Raw genomic sequence first — 19,859 nt, forward strand, 5'->3', positions numbered from 1 at the left:
TTTATAAAAATGCGTAAAGCAAACTGCACAAGGTTTCTGGAATAAACAATATTCCCTGTGGCTCAAATTTCTGAGTAGGTTATATTTGCTTCCTGAATGCACTCAGCTAAATGTAATGGCTTCATCCCAGGATGGCACCTTTGGACTGCTAGTGAGCCTTGGGTTAACGGTGGTGTCCGAATAGATGCACAAATAGCCACTGTCAAGTTTTTTGAGGTCAAAGCCTGAAGTGAGGGGAATCTGATCGTTATAGGAGCAATTTTTTTCCTTTTTTCTCCAAATGAATAATGGTGCCCATCCTTGTAAGTATTAAATGACAGTTCAAGTACAAAATCTCAGGAAGATAATTTTCTACATTTAGAATGAAATCCGCATGGTACAAGGAACTCTGGTGCAGCTGAGGACCTTTTCAGCTACACAAAGCAGTGAGACAGGCAGGGTTTTCATCCAGGATTCCTCCTGCTGTAGGCTGCCACAGCACTATTTGCATGGGTTTTGTGGGCAGCTTTTGCAAGGAAGAGGGAGCCGGTGTAGCACTGGGTGTGCAGAGCAGCGTTCACTGGCTGGTCTTTCTTCTTTGCAGGTGAGTGGCCAGCCAGGGAGCACCGAGGCGTGGGACTGGAGAAAAGCAGGGTAGTCAAGTGCTTCTGCTGTTTGGTCGTTCTCAGCTACTGAAGTGTCCCTTTGGACACCGTGCGGCCAGGATGCAGAAGATGTGTGTTGGGAGCTGGTCAGATCCATGCTGAACATAAGATTTAGGAGGTCATGGAAGTGGAGTACAGCCATTTTCCTTAAACATCCTCTCCTAAATAGCAGTAATCCCAGGTCTCCAGACTCTCCAAAGTGAGAGTATTAGTGTCGGCCAGAGAATGAAACCGCTTCTCTCAGTGGGGCTAGCAGGAATTAGATGTGAGAAATCAAACACTCTCCACTCCTGCTGGACGCAGTTGGAAAGTTCTTGGTCTCTTGCAGTTCCTTGTTCTAGGCCTGTGCCAGAATAATCCCTCTGTTTTCTCCAGATTACTAAGCATTTGCATACATCAACTGTAATTTCCAAATCTGGCTGTTGTAAATGTCCCATGAATAAACAATGCCTAAAAATTACTAGCCAGAATGTTAAAGAGCAGTGCTTTTCTATGTGCAAATCCCAATCTTGAGTAATTACACCCTCATACTGTGTACAATTAGGAAAGTAAAAAGGTATGCACATAAACGTTGTAAGCAGTAATAGCTGTTCACTTCTCATTATCAAGTCCTGGAATTCCAATTACTATATTTGCATTTTTCTGATTACTTCCCAGCCCCTCTACAAAACCCATACAATTACTGCTCTTATTCTTGTTTTTCTGCTTTATTATGGGCTTTATACTTCCTGTCCCCATAAGATGTGGAACAGTACTGAATCAAACACATAACATTTCACTTAAATGACCTGAAGACGGGTTTATCTGTTTCTCCAGGTGGCCTAATAAATAGAGACCTTTCATCACTTAGATGCTTATCACAGCTGTAACCACACTATTTCTCCAGTCTTCAGTATAAGATCTGTTGTAAGTCATACGTTAATTTACATTCACATCCATGGATGTTGATTCCTCGAGATTGTTGTCTTCCAAGCTTATCATTGTATGTCAGAATGTGCAGACACAGTTCAGCCTAAAGGGCTGTTGATACTGACTCATCTTTATTCATTTCTTGCTCATAATGCTTGAATGCTTCAAGAACGTGCAGCTCTGTGCAGTTTCCGTAGTTTGTGGTAGTGTGCAGGATACACATACATTAAATGAGCTGGTCCTAAATTTCATTATCCCTTTTCTTATTTTTTCAGTGTATTTGGAGCTTTCAGTGAGAGCTGAGTATGAAAGTAGTAACGCCTTGTAACTGAACACCGCAGAGTTGAAGAATGTGTGTGCAACTTATGTAGGAACCTTTGAGGTAGTGTTAAATGAGCTAGCTGAGATGCTGATAAGAATAAGGAATTTTCCATAGATTTGCTAAACCTTCTTTAATGTTACATGACAGCCACACTCTTCACACACCTTTGCTGACCCTTAACTCTGTAATTCATTCATTCTCATGGAGAATGACCTTAACTTTTATTAAATTTTCATTAAACTTCCCATCATCACTCGATCAAACAGATGTTTTGACAATCTGCTTCAGGTTTGTGCAGCGGAGAGATATAACTTCCTGGGCATGGGTTACAGCGTGGCTGCTTTTCGCTGTTAAGGTTCAAAAGCAAAGCATCCATGTCACGAGAGCAAAACCTCTTTCTTTTGGCTGAGTACTGACTGTACACACTTGAGCAGTTTGAGGAAAATCCTTCTCCCTTTCAACTTGTTCAACTCATCTTCCTGTTGGTAAAACCTTTAAAGAGGAATGTCTGCATAGCATCAAATGTTTTTGTTTCAAATTTCTCCTGCGTGTTGCTTCGGAGGCCCGGGAACATGTCGCAGCATGGATGGCACCTGTGCAGGCAGATGTAACCGCAGGGCATGGGCAGGCAGCAGAGCTGGGAGTCTCAGCGCAGCCCTTCAGTCCAGCTCCTCAGCTGTGCTAGTGACCAGCTGGGGCAGAACCTTAAGCGAGTCTCAGTGTGCCTTGCTTTGCGCGTCTCGCTTACCCTGCTAGTAGGACAGGGATGATAGTGCCAACCTGACATTTCCTAAGTGCTCTGACAGCTACTGTTGTGAATGGGTTTTGTATCATAGGTATTTAAATGTTTGTTTGATAGAAAGCATCGGTTTTCCTTTTACATATAAAGCACAAGGCCACATCTTGCTAGAGATACTTGAAGTCTTAAGGAAAAATAGGCTGTAAGATATTTTACTATGGAGCTTCAGTAAAAACCTTTTCTTTGTAATGGACTCTAAAAGCAATATAATTGGCCTATTAATAAGTGAATGATTTTACTCTTTCTTTCTGCTTCATTGCCTACTGCAGAAAGGTATAGGCCATCTGGAAAACAAGCGCATCAAACCCGTCATTTATCAGACTTGGTTATCTAATTTGCCTTCCACCTTTAACTCTACGAAGTAAATGAGTTCTGGAATTATCAGCAACTAATGAAAAAGCAAATTTTACTTGGTGTGGTGAGTTACCCATTACAAGCAACTGCCACAGCAGCTTTGTTTCAGTAGCAATAAACACACAAATCTAAGTGCAGAGGGAAATCACAGGTTGACTTTCTGGTGAAACAAAGCAAGCTAAACCCATCAAATTATTTTTTACTTACTGTGTAATTTGGAGACAAAACCGAGAATTGCATTTTCAGCCCTCTATGTAATTTTAAAAAGGAACGATAGAGGTCCAAGCTTAGAAGGCTGTCTGCCCCAACATGGTATTTCTGTCCCCTCAATTCTTTTGCATAGCTCATATATATGTACAATGCACGAGCCGAGATGAAAAGCTATTTTTCTGAAACCCTAATCATTGTCAAAATGATGTTTTTTGAATGTAAGAAGAGTCATCTTTGCAGAGCACATACACAAGAAGTATACGAGTAATTTCAGTTGGAATAATTGTAATCTAGAATACGATAATGCTTTATGTGTTTGATGAATTAAATAACAGCATACATAGTGATGAATTCTTAGGGGACAATAAAAAAATTGGGTATTATGAGAGCCTTTTCCTTGGGATTTCCCCAAGTTGGCTTCATTTTTTTTCCCCAGATTTTCATGCAGTCATGATCTTTGACACAATTTTTGATAGTGTCCTACAGACAAGGGATTAGGTGTTTATATTCAACTGCACTGAATTTTAAGGGATTTTTTTAAGGTATTGTTTCCAGTTTAGGCTCCTGTTGTGTTTAAAACTAAAATAGGGAAGATATGCCTCTACTCTGTCCACAAATGGAAACTCAGATAACTCCAGGTGGCCCATTTGAAATGCAGCAGGGTAACAGCAGCCCACGTAAGAGCACAGTCAGGACTGCTATACCTATTCAAATCAAAGAATGGAATTTATATTTCATACAGGTTACTGAAATGAATTTATTACATCTAAATAATTTCATTGTTTAACATGAATTATCTGTACCCTGGCTTAGAAAAACACCATTGTTTTCTTAAGTGCAAAATGTTAAAAGATACTTGTTCATTCAGTACATGAGAAGCAGTCTGCATTTCAGATAAGAAACTAAAACAATAAATGTAATCATTATCCAACTACAATTTAAATTAACATTATTCATCCTGCCTCCTCTGTATATCCATGACCTTTACAAGCCTTTATTTATCACACATAACAAAAAACTTACACAGCTAATTTTGCAGAAGTCAACACTGATGTATTACTGATCGTTTCTCATTTTAAATGATTGTGCCACCTCCTTAATTAAAAAGATGTCTGATGTACATGGGAGAGTTGGGGGGGGTTATCACGTAAAAGGGTTTCTGATGGTCATTAGAGAACAAAATACATTATTCCTTCTAAGACTCAGTCACATGTAGTTAGCATGTTGGGGTTATAGAGTTGAAGTCACTTCATGTGAAAGAGGATTCGGTCACCAGAACATACTTCAGTAGTTCATTGAGAGCTAGATCCTCATTCCACCCTCACACTATATTCATTTATGAGTAAGGAGATGTTTTTTCTCATGGACTGTCCTCTGAATTGTCTGTGATGAGACAAGGACAATCCAAAACCTCACTGGATAGCGCAGTGTACCTGGACACATGGTTCATCATGCCTAGACCTTGTGCTATGACTTCATTCATCACCCCATATGTGTCCCTATGACCCATCTCTATCGTAGGTGTTCTGCTGCCCTGCAACCCCTAGCTCCTTCATCATGAAGGAATTGCTGGAGCCCCCTATTAACTTTTCCTGTAGCTGAAGCGAAATGTAAGGTGATCATGCTCACCACACTGTGCATATGTGGTTCCTCAGCCCCCAGAATCAGTTCTGTATCTCAGAACCTATGAGCCTATGAACCCTTAGCAGCCCTGTATCTTAGCACTGTCAGAATTGCATATAGATTTTTAACAAGCAAATATCCAAGACATTTGTCTAGTTGCCCATGTGCCAAGCAATGTAACCCATGAGTTTGGAGACTGCCAGAGGACAGCAGTTCCATTTTGTGTTAAAATCTTGATTTTATTTCCATTAGAATGAAAACATTTCTTGCATGGTTGCAGAAAGTTTTTGTAGAAATAGACTAGAAGTTGACTACACTAAAGTAGGTTACACTGGATGTGATGAACATGGTGATGCTGTCTTGCCCACTAGTACATGATTTGGCTTGAAACACAACAGTCTCAGCAGGAGACCTTGGGGAAAATCTACACAATGATAGAGGACTAACCTCTGAACCAGAGGTCTAATGCTAGTTCCCTCATTCGGCACCTTAATGATTGACTGGAGTCTGAAAAAATATCATCCCTGCCATCCAGGTCCCTGTTAGGAGATGGTGGCCTTCCAGTAGCCATTACCCTTCAGAGTCCTTTCCTGCATGTGGAGCATCAGCCCTTTTCAGAAGGAGAAGCCTGTGCTAGGCAGACTGCTGGGCTGTTCCAGCCTGACATTTGTTACGTGGCATGTGTCCATGTGGTAGTACGACTCAAATAGATAAACCCATTCCACTTTCCAGTCTGGTGATGGAAATGCCCCAAACAGTTGCTTTCTTGAGTTACTGCAAGCAATAAAAGTGGCTACATGGATTTTTTTGCTCTCTTTGGTGAAATTCTCTCCTGTTTTTGTAAAAGCCTCCCATTCAGTGAAGAAATAAATGTTGCTATCTTCTGCTTTTTTACAGTTGCGGCCAAAGTAGAAGACTCTCGCCCAATGCAGAGACCCCCAAGGAGGCCACGGAAGCCTAAGACGTTAAATAATCCAGAAGACTCCACCTACTACACTCTAATACATGTGAGTTTAGCAATCTTTTGTGGGCTAAGACTGCCAGAAAATTCCCACCTAAACTTTCTTTCTAATTGCCTGATTCCCTCTATTCCTTTCTAATACAACATAAAAGCTGTGCCCTGCTGAAAGGAGGCAGGCCACAAACTTCATGTCAAACTTGATTTGAAATTATTAAGGTTGAGAGTTACCCTGATTGGGGCCCTAGGTCAGGCCAATTTTTAGTTTTGTACCTAAACATACATACATTCATTATATGCATAAGCAGCATTTGCACTTTCGATACCCAAATGAAGTGCCCGGTCTCCGTAGTTTCTTTGTAAGTCACGAGAGAGAAACAGGTTCGTTCGGAGAGCTATTTTGAGTGTCTAAATTAGTGCTTGATCTTGCAGAGAGAGCAAATATTAAAATAGGCTGTATTAGTATGCACACTGTAACTTCCTTTACAAATGTGTCAGATTGTGATTATGAAGGAACTGGCAAATACCAACAGCTCAGGAGACTAATGGATTTGAGTGTCTCTATATATAGCTTTTGGTCCAAGTTCAGATACCAAGGGCTGCCTTCCACTCTTGACTTCAGTGCCCTTAAATATAGAAAGAAAGGCAAGAAAGTAAGCAGAAAGAGAGACAATGTAAAAGCAGCTTAGAAAGCAGTTCCAACAAAAAACCAATTAAACTCATTTGCTCGAGGTGCCTGTATCTTAGTGACCTATTTTAACAGCCGGTGAGAGCCCAGCTAATAAACTAACCGTAGCAATTGCTTCTCCTTTCAACAGAAGGTGTCACCAGGGCCTTTAGGGAGAGTTGTGTCTGGCATGGCAAAAAAGACAAATATGGCTATGTTTTATTAGGGGGGCTTTGAAATAACACAGCTTTGGAACAGCGATATTCTGAAAAGAAATTATATTCTTAAAAATAAATTGGCATGTAAGAATAAGATTTGTTTTGTGAAAGCAAGATTGGTGAGAGAAAGGACTGAAATGAAAGGCATGACACTGAATTCTGTATTAGGAAATTTCTGAGGTGAAGTGTAATTCTGAAATAAATGCATATTTAGAAAGCCGAGACTATACAGCCAGGAACGTAGTCTTTTCTGAAAGCCAATTTGTTACATGGCCAACTCCATATCAGAAAACAGCCATCGCATCAGTGCGAACAAAAACTGCAGTAATGCCAGGGAATTTTTAAACAAATTTTTAGCAGCAGTTTTTCAAGGTATTAATCAATAATACTTTCAATTAGTTGTATTTTTCAAGAAGCCACGACAAAGAGAAGGCTGTCTTCCTAACTGCCCTGGAAAGGGAAACGTTCAGTCTAAAAATCTATACACTGAAGCTTAGAGAGGAGCCCTACTAGTTCTTAAAATTCAAAGACCTTGGGCAAGTCATTGAGCTCTAACTTGAGGGTAGTCAGCTTTTCCAGCTATCAGGAAATTTCTGTCTTACTAAAACTCTCCATGACCTGCTGGTATTCAGAGATGATGATGAAGCCCAGATCACCTGAAAATGAAGGCACACAAGATGAGTGCATTTTTAAAAAAATTTCCTCTGTCTTCTGCAAAAAACAGGTATTTCTCTCACAACATGTTACAGATATTAATTAGACGCCTTCCATTCTCACTCATCTCCTTGCGTATCAAATGAGCTGAAGTGGTGCACAGATATAAAAGAAGTCTGACAATAGCCCATTGTTTATACAAGGCACTAAAAGCTCTTTTTGGGGTTTATTTCTTTAGATCAGCCTATCATTTTGAAATTTTATGTTTTGTGCGTTTACCTATGTAAGAGGTGTCTGTCCATCAGGATTTCTGGTTCTCAGTGACTTTGCAGTGGTACAATTCACTGATTCTACAAAGTTTTCACTCGTTCGCAAGAAACACAGTTGAGACCAAAATTAGGACCATCTGCACTTAAAAATACTGCTTTTCAAGTGTGACGCTTTAGATGCTGCAGCATAGCATTGTTTTGGCTGTAGGGACAGAAATCTATTAGAGATAAGAAATTATTCACATTCCCTATAAATCTCTCTCCTCTGCATTTCTGGCTGTTTTGTATCCTAAAGGTGCTTTTGCCACCTAGTATACTGCTTTTTAAATGTCCATTTTGTTCTACTAAAACCTATGACAAGACTGCAGTGACATTAATGAGAAGAGGATTATTCCAGCTCTCACTGTGTTGCCTGCATTCATGGAAATTCTCATGGCATCACAGTAAATTTGCCTCAGTGAGGTACTGTTGGCAACTTCGTTAAAACACCTATAGATATTTGAAAGTTTTAGATCTTTTTTTTGTTTGGATCCCGATTACTTTAGCTTTTTTGCACAGTATAGCAACTGAAATTTGGGAGTAGCAATGCTAATCCCATTCTCAGTCTCAAAGATTCTGAAAAGAGATTTTTCTGGGGCACTTGCTCAGCAAATTAGATTCTCTATATTTTCGTTTAACGAAAAACATACAACATTCTCCTAACTAACATATTGACGAATTGTATCTTTGCATAAGCTTTCCTTTTAGTATTTTTTAAATTATTTTGTATTTTCTAGAAATCAATACAAGATGAAAAACGGAAACCAAGAAAAGAAAGGTAATTTTCTTCATTATCTCACTATTGTCGTTTTAGTACTCTAGAAATAGTTCTTAGCTGTACTTCAACCAGAAGAATAAAGCATTAAAAAAAGCATGGTAATTTGGTGATTCACAGGAAGGGCATCATATACAAAGTTAAAATATGCAATTTTCAATGACAAAAATCCATTATAGAATTCAGTCATTCAGTTTTACTACAGCATGGCCCTTTACCATGGCAACACAAGCACAATAATAAGTTAAGATAAGGTCCACATCAAAGATAGTTCTGACACAGAAAATAATTGAAGGTGCTTAAAATTCCAGTCAAAGCAAATGAGCAAACAGTTCTTTTTTGTTAGCAAAAATACAAAGACTGCTAAAATTATATCCTAAAAAACATATGACTGTTTGAAAAGAGATCATAAAAAATTAAAACAATAATTATTAATAACAGGTAAAGAAGAGTAGCCATTGAAATTTCAACCAGAAGTCTTTTCTTCACAGTGTAACTAACCTATTTTGATGGATCTCTGCAGAAATAAAGGAAGCAATAGATATATTCTGCCCTTCTGTATCTTAGAGCCTTAGGTGTGCTGTAGACCTGGTTCACAGCTCTTGACATACATCATAGCTTTATGTTATCTGTGTTTCTATACATAAGCCTTTTTGCTGCTCCCCAGTGACATTGCTATGGTACAATAGCATGCGTGCTACGGTAGCCTGGTCATAGATGCAAGATCCTTGGCTGAGGTTGCCAATTTAGATGCAATTCTGGATCTAAAATATGTACCTTAAAGGAAGTTACATGACATATCTGCACATAATAAGTGCTCACAGCATCTATCTTCATTCAACCACAGATTAAATTGCACTTGATTATGCCACTCTCTTCTTGTACTCAGAAAAAAATAGTCATCTTTAGGAAAATTATTAATCTCTCCCTTAAAGAGATATCTAAAATAGGTCAGATGATTAATTATACCATAAAAATGCCTCTCCGTTGGCAAACCGAAACAATTTCAGTCATATATGTCTGCTTTACGAACATCTAGAACTATTTAGCATTTCAAAATTCTCAATATCTGCATCGTACAGCAGTCACATTTCAGAAACTGATTTCTTGTGCTTACCTGTTTTTCCTTAGATCCTCAACACATAAACACAACTAATAATGATACTTGGTTGCCTTATTTTTGAATGTTGACTATAATATTGAAAAGTGAAACTGTTAACTTAGTGTACTTGTTTATTGACAGTCTGAGCAAAGTGCTAGATTTAGATATCTACTACCAAGAAATTTCATCTACTGATTCCACCTCAAAGGACAGCAGTTCTACCACAAGAAAGAAGAGACACCCAGCTGAGCGCAGGACTTCAATTTTAAGAGCCACTGAGCGGTAATTCATACAAAATAATAATAGGAAAAAATAAATGTAGGATATCCTTGTTGAGATATTCAAAAGATTCATAAAAATATATACTTTCACATGACAACATGCATAGATGTGGCGCTTAGGGGCATGGTTCAGTGGTGGACTTGGCAGTGCTAGGTTAATGGTTAGACTTGATGATCTTAAAAGTCTTTTCCAACCAAAACAATTCTATGATTCTGTGAATCTATTTTTTTTATTAATGGAATCTTGCCAAATTATCTTCTAAATGTATAGCTGAAAATTTCCCATCTTTATGCAGCAGGGACAAATGCTAGTATGATGGGTGTTCAGCTTACCTGCTAGTTTTTGGCTTTCCAAGTGCCAGATGAGATGGACAGACATCTGCTGTAAATCTCTGATCTAAAATCAAATTAAAATAAAGCAGAACCTAAAACTTGTATTTCTGACTGAGTTAGGCTTTAAATAGGGTAGACATGCACAGAACTTTTGAGTCTGCTTTCTACTGATGAGACACCAGGTTGACTGCCTCCTTTTCCTGCTGTCCTGCGTCAGCTTACGTGCCTGTGGTAGACTCCACCAAGGTGGACAGCCAGGAGAAAAACTCTAAAGGGAGGGTTTGCTCGACCTCCTCTCTTCCCAGTAGATTTCCTAGAGGGTGACCTCCGCTGGGTTGAGGAAATTCATATTCTCATTCTTGCCAATGCACCCCCACACACGTTGCACGTGCAAACACATATTTACATATCTTTATATATTTGTATCTTTTTGTGTCTTCATATACGTAAGAAAAACTTGGAAAATATCTAGGTTAAGGAAAACACTAAGTCTGGAATGATCGCTGAATTTAAAATGTACCCATACTACTAGAGAAAATGTTTGTAGAACGTATTGTGCCACTTACGTATTTTAATTTTTGGCATTTTTTTAGGTAGGTTCTAAATTAGTTTTAGACAGATGTTTAGAAAAGCATGGAATAAAAATAATAATATTGGAATTACTATACTGTTTACATCCCTTGGAAAATGTTGCATTTCTAGGGTTGTTAATTACACCAAATCTGTCACCCTGAGGTCTGGTTTAGACGAATGAGAATTTTGCCACTGAGCTCACTAAAAGGGATTTCTTACCTTTTACTGTGTGCTGCTCTGATTGCATCCTAATTAGCAAAAATTGCAAAAAAAATCTGCGTAACTTCTAAATTTACACTGTTACCTCTGAGGGCAGATGAATGCAATTAATAAGCATTTCTGTACTTCAGTATCTCTTGAATGGGGTCACCTGGAGCTAAGGACTATACAGTCATTTTGATCTACAGGAGTGAATCACTGAGTATTTTTTATTTCGCAGTTTACTTTCAATGCTGGTGTAGGATATGTGGTGGGGTACACCTTTAGTGTAGAACACTACAAATGTTTGTAATTATTTCAGAGTAATATACTTTTTAAATAACTGAGTTTTATTTTTAATCTCGCTCCATGGAAACACCTGGTACCAGGTCAACATTCCAGCCTGTCACAGGTGGCTTCCAAAATGCAGCTTGCTATCCGAAAAAAAATAAGAAAAAAAAAAAGAAAAAAAAAAAAAGAGATGGACACTTACAGTGAGCGCCACAGGCAGGTTAAAAACAGAGCAAACAAATTTACACCAACTGAAAATCTGGTTCAGTAACCATCAGGCAACCTCTACTGCACAGCACCCCCACGTTCTCAATGTTTTTATGTCCTTTTATTCTGTCCCCTTCGTAGAAGAACATGTTGTTCCTCTGTGTTTGTCTGCGTTTAGTATATAATGTGTTTGTTCCAAGGTGCCTGCTTTATGCAGCACAGGTAGAGGCCTAGCAAAGTCAGCTGATTTTTTTATTTCTTTCTCCTTTTATCCCCCCACCCACCCGAGGGTGGAGGTTAAGCAGCTGATTAGGAATGTTTGCCAATGTAAATGTTTTGACTTTAATTTCTAAAACACTTCTGCACCTAATCCCTAGGTCGAGGGTTGCAGAAAGCCCCCTGGAAGAGAGTAAAACCGAAGATAATCCCTATGACTACAGACGACTGCTGCGGAAGACCTCACAGCGCCGGCGCCTTATCCAGCAGTTCTAGCTGCTGCTGCTGTTCCTGCTGCCATTTGGCTTTTATTAGCATAATCTTTTTTATCATTTTATACCATGTGCTTCCTTTTTTTTTTTTTTTTGATCTCCAATGTTTCAAGTTTACAACGTGTGTGTTCATGTGAATATGAATTACTGTGGTTTACAGCCCAACACCGTTGCAAAGGGACACTGTCAGTCACATATCATATACTTTAAAAAACCCTAATATAAAGATCAACTTTCTTGCAGATACCACTGCTACATCTTAAAATTATTAGACGTTAAGCAGCTTAGATCTAGTTTACTTTCCTCAATGCATATTTTTCTTTTTTTGCATTTCATCAGTCTCATCCAATTAAAATAGATCATATAGTTTATAGTTCCCTAGCTAAGCTTTCAAAGTCCCATATGCACCTTCAGAAAAGCTTAGTTATTGTTTCTAATAAATTGTTTTACAGGGAAAAAAAATTACAAGAGCACCATAGGGGAATTTCCGCTCATTTTAGGTTTACGATGCCTAAATTTTGGGATGAACATTTGTGGCAAGTGTCCCTCTAATGAAAACAAACATCAATTATTAATTGGATAGCATAGTATAGCAGTTTATTTCATTATTGACTTTACTGTAAAGCTAGTAGCCAGTTTTAAAGGTCAGTATTGTGTGTATGATCTTTCTGTTGGAGATGTCCACTTATGGGAAGTATAGCCAGCCCTCTCCTCTGCCTCTGAGCTTTGTGACTCAGTGATGAACTTTTAAATCACATTTGCTTTGTTCTCTTTTGCATTAGATTTTTAGGAATCTTAATCTCTGGGGTGCCAAGAAAGGAATAGAAATACGCGCTCTGGTTGATTGCTGCCTAAATGTAATGATCATTCTTAATCAGTTCCACTAGAAATTAAGTGGAAATAAAAGCAATAGCCACAGTGGTCAAATTTTCCCGATTCCTTATTCAAAAGACCTTATTTCACAGAAACCACACAGATAATTGCTGCGCTTCCTTTCAGGATTCATAATTGCATGTTCCCAGCTGCAAAGCAAGAGAAGGCAGATTTCCTGATGCCAGTGCAAAGGCCTGATCCTGCTCCCTTGCTTAGCTCTCCTAAATACTATGAGCAGCAGCGAGCCACAGGGGTTGAGTTTTTGTCTGTTGCCCCCACACACTTGGCGCTTTCCTCAGAGACAGGTAACCATTGCTTCCTGATCTGTGACTAGTTACAAGGCTGTGCACCAGATTAAAATTTGCTGCAATGTAAAATATGCGATAAATTGTTTAAATTTTGAAATCTGTTTTAGAGTTGCTTTCTCCTGTATTATTAAAACAGTAAAGTAAATAAAAATGCACAAGGCAGTGATACAGTTGGCTGCATCTGAATTACACCCAGAACTGACGAAATGCTGTGGACTGGGACATGAGCGAGCAAGGCACAAAACAGCTCACAGCAGGCATTTACCATGGAAAGCCTGAGTTACTGTCTACGTTTCCTTGAAGCCGATGTGATCTGGAAACTGGAAGAGACCTGTAATTTCAGAGATATCTGGGCTGGTTTTCTTTGACTTTCCCACCAGGGCAGCGTTGAAAAACATCAAGATGTTGCCCTGAGATTTCGGGGGGGGGACAGTCCTAGTAACCATGTGGTGCATGTAGAAAGCAGAGAGGTGGCCTTGGCCGAGCACAGCCTGGGACCCCGAGGGCCTGGCTGCAAGAGACGGTGGGCGGCCTGGGTGACCATTGCTCTCAGCAGAGCCAGATCATGGCCTGGCACGGCCCGGCCCGGCCTGCCGCCCGTCTTAAGGCTTGAAACCGGCCTGTGCGGGAGGAGGGGCAGCAACGCTGAGGACGGGCTCCATGCTCCCGCGGAGAACCGGCTGTGTGGAAGGGGGACGTCTGGTTGCCTTCAAAAACCACGTCGGGAACGGAACAGGAGCGGTTGTTTTCCTCCTCCTCCTCCAGACTCGCCTCCGAGAGCTGCTGCCCCCCCACGGAGCGGGGAGGACAGCTCCCCAACCCTGGGGGTTGCGGGGAGACCCCGGGCGGGCCCCGGGAATGCCCGCAGAGATGCCAAGGCAGGCAGGCGCAGCAGCCAGGGGCCGCCCCCAGGCAGCCGCGGCGTCGCGCAAGGATCCTCCCGCCAGCTCCCCCAGAGCGCAGCCCAGACCCCTCTGCCCAGCCCGGGAGCGGGAGGGTGAGGGAGGGCAGGCCCCGCCCAAGGCCGCACGGGCCCCTCCACCAGCGCCTTCTCCGCGACGGCCCGGCCTGACGGGACCCCGCTGGTCGCTGCGGGCAGGGCCGGGCCGGGGGGGCAGCGGGTGCTCGGAAGGGCTGTTCTGTCCCCGCCCCGGGACTCCCTCGATGCTCACTGCCTGAAGCAGGGGCTGTCCCGGCCTCGGCGTCGCCGCCCGGGAGTCCCCTCATGTCAGCCGCGGGGGTACCCCGGTGCAGGAGGGGGTGAGGGGCGGGGGGTATTTCTCGGCCCTTTGCAGCTCACAGGATTAGGGACGCTTCCCCGTAGCCTCAGAGACCGGTGTCCCAGCTCTCCTCTCGGGGCATCGGGCTGGACCGCCGCGTCCGCCCGCGCCAAGGGCCGGAAAATCACCCTTCCCCTCCGCTCAGCGCTCGGCGGCGCCGGGGAGCTCAGCCCTCCGCTCCCGCTCCGCGGGGCTGCAGCCGCGGGAACCGCCAGGCCGTCGTGCCGCCGGGCCGTCGGAAGGGTGGAGGCGGCACAAGGCACCGCGCTCGCCTTGACCCCCGAGGCAGCTGCAGCCCCAACGCAGGTTGTCCCTAGGGCTCGGGTCTGCCCCGACCACCCCCACCCCCCCCCCCCCCGCGCCTCTTCGGTGCAACGTGCGGGGGAACCTTCACAGGAATCGCCACCGCCGCTGCCTGCCTCCGCGGGGCACGTCCCCCGGCCCCCGCTAGCTCCGTCCCAGACGAGGATCAGGAGCCCGCGGCGCCTGCGGGGCGCGACCGCGGCAGCTCGGCGTAGCGCGCCCCGGGGGCGCCCACGGGAGACGCTTCCACCCACGCGTGCCCGGGGCGCCCCCGCCCCTTCGCCTGCCGCCGCTTGGCGCAGACGCACGCACTTACACACCCGCACACTCACACTCACGCACACTCGCTCAGGCCGCCTGGGCTGCAGCTCGCCGCTCTTCGCCCGCCCCGCCGGTTCGCCTCCGCCATGGCAAGCCCCGGCTCCGGCTTCTGGCCCTTCGGGACCGAGGAGGGTTCCGCCGCCGCCGAGAGCCCCGGCACAGGTAGGGGGGCCCCGAGCAGCCGGGCGGGACTGGCCCGACGGAACCGCGGAGCCGCCGCGGCAGCGCTGCTCGGTCGCCGGAGACCCTTTGTGGCAGCTCGACCGGCGGGACGGGCCGGCAGGGACCGACGACGGCGTTAGCCCGGCGCGGCGCGGCTCGGCTCGGCTGGCCAGGGGGGTCCTAGGGAGCAATGCTGGGTGTCGGACGAAGCGCCCCCGACCCGCGCCCGTCCTCACGGACCCTCCGCTCCATTTTCTTTTGCAGCCAGAGCCTGGTGTCAGGTTGCCCAGAAGTTCACGGGAGGGATCGGAAACAAACTCTGCGGTAAGGGCAGGGAGGCCCCGGCAGCCCGCGGCTGACGAAGGCTGCGCGCCCGCGGAGCGCTGGCGGGCGGCTGCGGGCCCTGCCCCGGGGCGGGGGGGCGGCGGGACGGGGGTAATACCGCGGTGCTGAGGCCGTGTGTCCGTGTCGCTGTCAAGCCCTGCTCTACGGAGATGCCGAGAAGCCCGTGGAAACCGGCGCCAGAGCAGCCCCGGGGGCAGCGGAGCCGCGACCGGCCTGTACCTGCGACAAAAAACCCTGCGGCTGTCAAAAAGCGGAGGTGAATTACGCCTTTCTGCACTCAACAGGTAACGGCGCTCCCGGGCTGTGCCGCTTCTCTAAAACTAACAAAAAAACACCCCAGCGGTTCGGTCGGGAAATTGCCTCCGCCCGCGGTGCGCGGAGGCCGGGGGTCCCGGCGGTGCACGGCGGCGGCTCCGCGGAGCGCCGCGCTCCCAGCCCCGGCCCGCTCCTGCGCTCCCCGGCACCCGCGGGCGCTGGGCATTTCTCAAACCCGCCAAAAAACCCCCCTCAAACCCCGAACAATAAAACATCATCAAAACCAACCAAACAAACAAAAGCAATAAAATATCGGCGTGCTGGAGCCTGCAGGTTGCTCTAAATTGTCCTGACAGCAGCGACCTTCTCGTTGAAGTCCCTGCGATGTAATTAAGGTTTGAAGGGAGGAGGGAGAAAGAGCGCTCTCTTACTCATTTATTTTAATTCGAGATACTTTTGTACTTTATCTTTCCTGACCTTGGTGGTAGCGTCTCTGCTACTAAATGGACCACGGCTCCCCGCAGAAACACTCCCGTTCGCCCGGCAGACCGGGGCAAGCTGTGCCCTCCTGGCCCCGCCGCGGGAGAGATGCTGCAGATGCCCTGGGCTTGAGGTGCTGCCTGTCTGACTGCTCCCGCGTTACCCCAAATTCGGGGGTTCCACTACAGCTCGGCTCTGCCTGAGCCATCGCACTTCAGTTTAAACAAAAGACGTCAGTGTGTGCACTGAGAGACCGTGCAGCATCGCCTCGGAAAAAGGCGTTAAATTATCAACAAGTTACATGTATTAGACAGTCACAGGGAAAGTATATTATTGCAAAGCAAATGACAGTTTTTAGAGTGCTTCTTGTAGCATTTGTTTTCCAATCTTCATTTTTCCTGAGAGTCGTTTTCCTTTTTTTCTTGTTTCCCCACTCTCTCTCATTGTTTTAAAAATTGGTCTGAAATGTACTGTGGGCAAAATTTACTATTTTAGGTTGGAAATTAAAACTTAACTATATCTTTCAGAACATTCCTTAAAATACAATCTTACGGATTTGCTTATTAAATGAACATAAGTTATTTTTATTGAACACAGTGAAAAGATTTTCTGAACATAAATGGGAGAAGCCTTTGTCCAAAATCTGTGTATAAGGTCGTAAAACGAAGTTAACTTTTCATTTCTCCGTTCCCAGATCTTCTGCCGGCATGCAACGGAGAAATAACAACTATGTCTTTCCTACAAGATGTTGTGGACATTTTACTTCAGTATGTGGTGAAAAGTTTTGATAGATCAACAAAAGTTATCGATTTCCATTACCCAAATGAGCTGCTCCAGGAATATAACTGGGAGCTGGCAGACCAGCCACAGACCTTGGAAGAAATTTTATTGAACTGCAGAACAACTCTGAAGTATGCAATTAAAACAGGTAATAGCCATGCTCATTTTCTACCCTATATGGTCTCATCCATTGATTAAAGTTGTCGTTTCATTTTATCTTGAAACGTTAAAGATTGAAGCAGCGACTGTATTTTGTCAGTTCAAAGCAATTTCTAGCAGAGACAGAAATCGTTTTCCTAAATGATAAAATACTCCAGCAGCCCCGTCTCTGTAGCTGTCAGCGCAGCGGTTTTAAATCGCCTTTTCCGATTTAGAATTAATCTTTCAGTGCGTCGGACTTGCCGAGTGTGCCCTCACTTGCAGCCTTTGCGACTTTCCTCTTTTCCTTTTCACCCGTGTTAGGCGTGACGGCCCCGGGGGTTGCCCCCTGCTCCCTGCAGACCGGGGGTGCGTGGGGCGCGGAGCCCGCAGGCAGCCGGGGCGGGGGGGGGGGGGGAGGCGTCCCTTCAGGGAGGCAGCGGGGACCAGTCCATTTAACAGCCAAAATCCCAATAAACGTCCTGTAAATAGGAGCTCTGAGCGGCCATTTGCCGCGTCTTTCCCCTTACCTGCAGGATATAAAAATAGGAAAATCGGGCAGAAGCGTGCGCGGGAGTATTGCGGGGATTTTTTCAACTTCAGACTCAAGCGATAAAAACAAAGCCCGAATTGTTGTTGTTGTTGTTTTTTCACTGGGGAGGGCAGGGATGGGTTGACTCCTGTCTGTCTGGGACACACACACACACACCCCCCCCGTTAGTCGTGTCCCCATGCGGGCTTCGTGGCGGGGCGGCAGCGTGGGGCTCGTTCAGGCGTGGGGGAGCCCCCAGCTCCGCACCCGGGGCCACCTTAAATAAACTGCGGCGGAGCGGACAAAAAGCGTCGCTACAATTACGGCTGTGATTGAGAAATAATGTGGAGTTCGGGGAGCTTTTAGTGGGAATTTGAATTACTGAGAAATTGCTTTAAAATAAATGTGTAGCAATTACTGAAAGAGACAAAAGGCTGATTTGTGAATAGAGGTTGAGGGGAAAACTAAAACCAGGTTTTGTCACCTTTTGGGAACAGAACAGACTGATCCCAGTAAAGATTGCAGGGAGTCTGTGTAATCCTCCTCGTTTAGAGGTGAAAGTGTCCAGCTGAATGTTTTTGATGCAGCTTTGATGTTTGAATGCAGTTTGAATGTTTTGATGGGTTGATGGGTCCAGTGTCTGTAAAATATTGGAATAAATAGTTAGATAAATGATGTCCACAGGAACAATGTCGATTAGGCCAGTGATCCATGTGATGTGTCTGGTTAGGGCACAGGGAACATATTTTCACAGAATGCTGTGAAACACAGGATCTGTGAATCTGGGAAATCAAAGAATAGGGTTTCTTGAGCGTTTTCGTTAATCTTTTTTTGTCATTGCCTGTTTCACATAATGGACCTTTTTCATTTTGTGCATCCAAAAAAGACCCTTTAAAACAATGTTACCATTTCTCTTCCTCCCTGTAAATATGTGAGGCTTTCCCTTCTTGGTATTTTTTATTTGTTTTAATGAAAATAACGTTTTCAAGGTCCAAGGACCGGTGCTGGGGGGGGTGGTGCGTGTGTGAGATTCAGTGGCATGGCAGGGTTCGCCCGCAGCACCGGGGGATACGGAGCCGCCTCGCTTGGCTGCCGCATCCTGGGGGGCCTCCCCATCCTGGGGGGGGGCTCACGAAACACGTGGGATCTACACCCGGAGCCTTTCGGCGTGTGCTTCAGAGTAAACCGCTTGGATTACTCTCAGGGGAAGGATGATGTAGTGAGATTTCTGGCGGTGGGGGTCTGCCTCTGCTCCCGCTGCAGGAACCCTTTGGACATGGCCCCTCCTAGGCTGCGGGGGGGGCTGGGCTGCGTTTGGCTGTAGGGGCCCGGGAGGCTGATTGGAAAATAAATTGTATTGTTTAGATTAGCCTCACAGCTGGATCCCCAAGTCCCAGCACTGATCCCCGCTTGGGATTCAAGGAGCCGGATGGCTGATTTCTCAGCCGAAAGGCAGGTGTGTGATGCTCCCAGGTGTTACCTGCGTGCCGTGGCTCACTGGGGTGCCCAGGAGAGCAGCATGCAGCTTTCTGCCCCCCTTACCAGCTACAGGCATCCACCCCTGGCAAGAATTTTGTGTGAGAGAATATAAAAGGCAGCATCTGCAAATGCAAGGAAAGATGGATGCAAAATGCAGTTTCTGTGCAATGCTTGCCAGGGGGAATTGAAATGCAAGCATTTAAAAATGGCTCAGAAACCCCCAGAAGGGTGCAAGGAGCTGGCACTGCTCCAGCCTTGCTCCCTCACAGGCCCTGACGCCAGTAGCAGGCTGGGTGCATGGTGGGGCTGCGAGCAAGGCCAAAGCCAGTGTTCCTGGCCGTGCCTTTATTCGTGCTGTCCGGCTTTGCCCGGCCCTTGTCGTCGCTTCCCTGTCAAGGCTGCAGAGGCTGCATGCTAATGCTAGGGGATGTCCATGCCTAACACAAGTGCAAGCAGGAGCATGTTTGAGAGAAGGGTGCTTGGGGTGTAGGCACGTCCTCATCAAGGAAAGCCTGTCCCAAGCGGTCCCAGTGTCCCAGCCACAGCTCTTGCCTGTCATCTCCTGATTTACTCTGGGATACGCATAAATACATTGTATATTGCTAAACCAACCAGTAATCTCCTATTTCCGCACCCCCCACCCTGTCAATCTGTTTTCCAGTCACTTCTTTGTTTGGTGACAACCACGA

The 19,859-nt window shown here is 45.0% G+C and overlaps 2 protein-coding genes across 2 annotated transcripts in view; both read left to right on the plus strand.

The window, feature by feature from the left end:
- Positions 1 to 13,169, plus strand: part of MYO3A (myosin IIIA) — a 113,261-nt gene extending 100,092 nt beyond the window's left edge. Inside the window, exons 31-34 of the mRNA XM_075747154.1 lie at positions 5,759 to 5,868; positions 8,404 to 8,444; positions 9,685 to 9,825; positions 11,804 to 13,169. Coding sequence (XP_075603269.1) covers positions 5,759 to 5,868; positions 8,404 to 8,444; positions 9,685 to 9,825; positions 11,804 to 11,918 — 407 coding nt within the window. The 3' untranslated portion in view covers positions 11,919 to 13,169. The remainder of the gene's footprint in view (positions 1 to 5,758; positions 5,869 to 8,403; positions 8,445 to 9,684; positions 9,826 to 11,803) is intronic.
- Positions 13,170 to 14,916: 1,747 nt separating this feature from the next.
- GAD2 (glutamate decarboxylase 2) overlaps positions 14,917 to 19,859 on the plus strand; it is a 41,315-nt gene continuing 36,372 nt past the window's right edge. The window contains exons 1-4 of the mRNA XM_075746379.1: positions 14,917 to 15,161; positions 15,426 to 15,485; positions 15,641 to 15,790; positions 16,936 to 17,169. Of these exons, the coding sequence (XP_075602494.1) occupies positions 15,086 to 15,161; positions 15,426 to 15,485; positions 15,641 to 15,790; positions 16,936 to 17,169 (520 nt within the window). The 5' untranslated portion in view covers positions 14,917 to 15,085. The remainder of the gene's footprint in view (positions 15,162 to 15,425; positions 15,486 to 15,640; positions 15,791 to 16,935; positions 17,170 to 19,859) is intronic.

Source organism: Balearica regulorum, chromosome 2 (genome assembly GCF_011004875.1).
Source record: "Balearica regulorum gibbericeps isolate bBalReg1 chromosome 2, bBalReg1.pri, whole genome shotgun sequence".
Classification (NCBI taxonomy): domain Eukaryota; kingdom Metazoa; phylum Chordata; class Aves; order Gruiformes; family Gruidae; genus Balearica; species Balearica regulorum.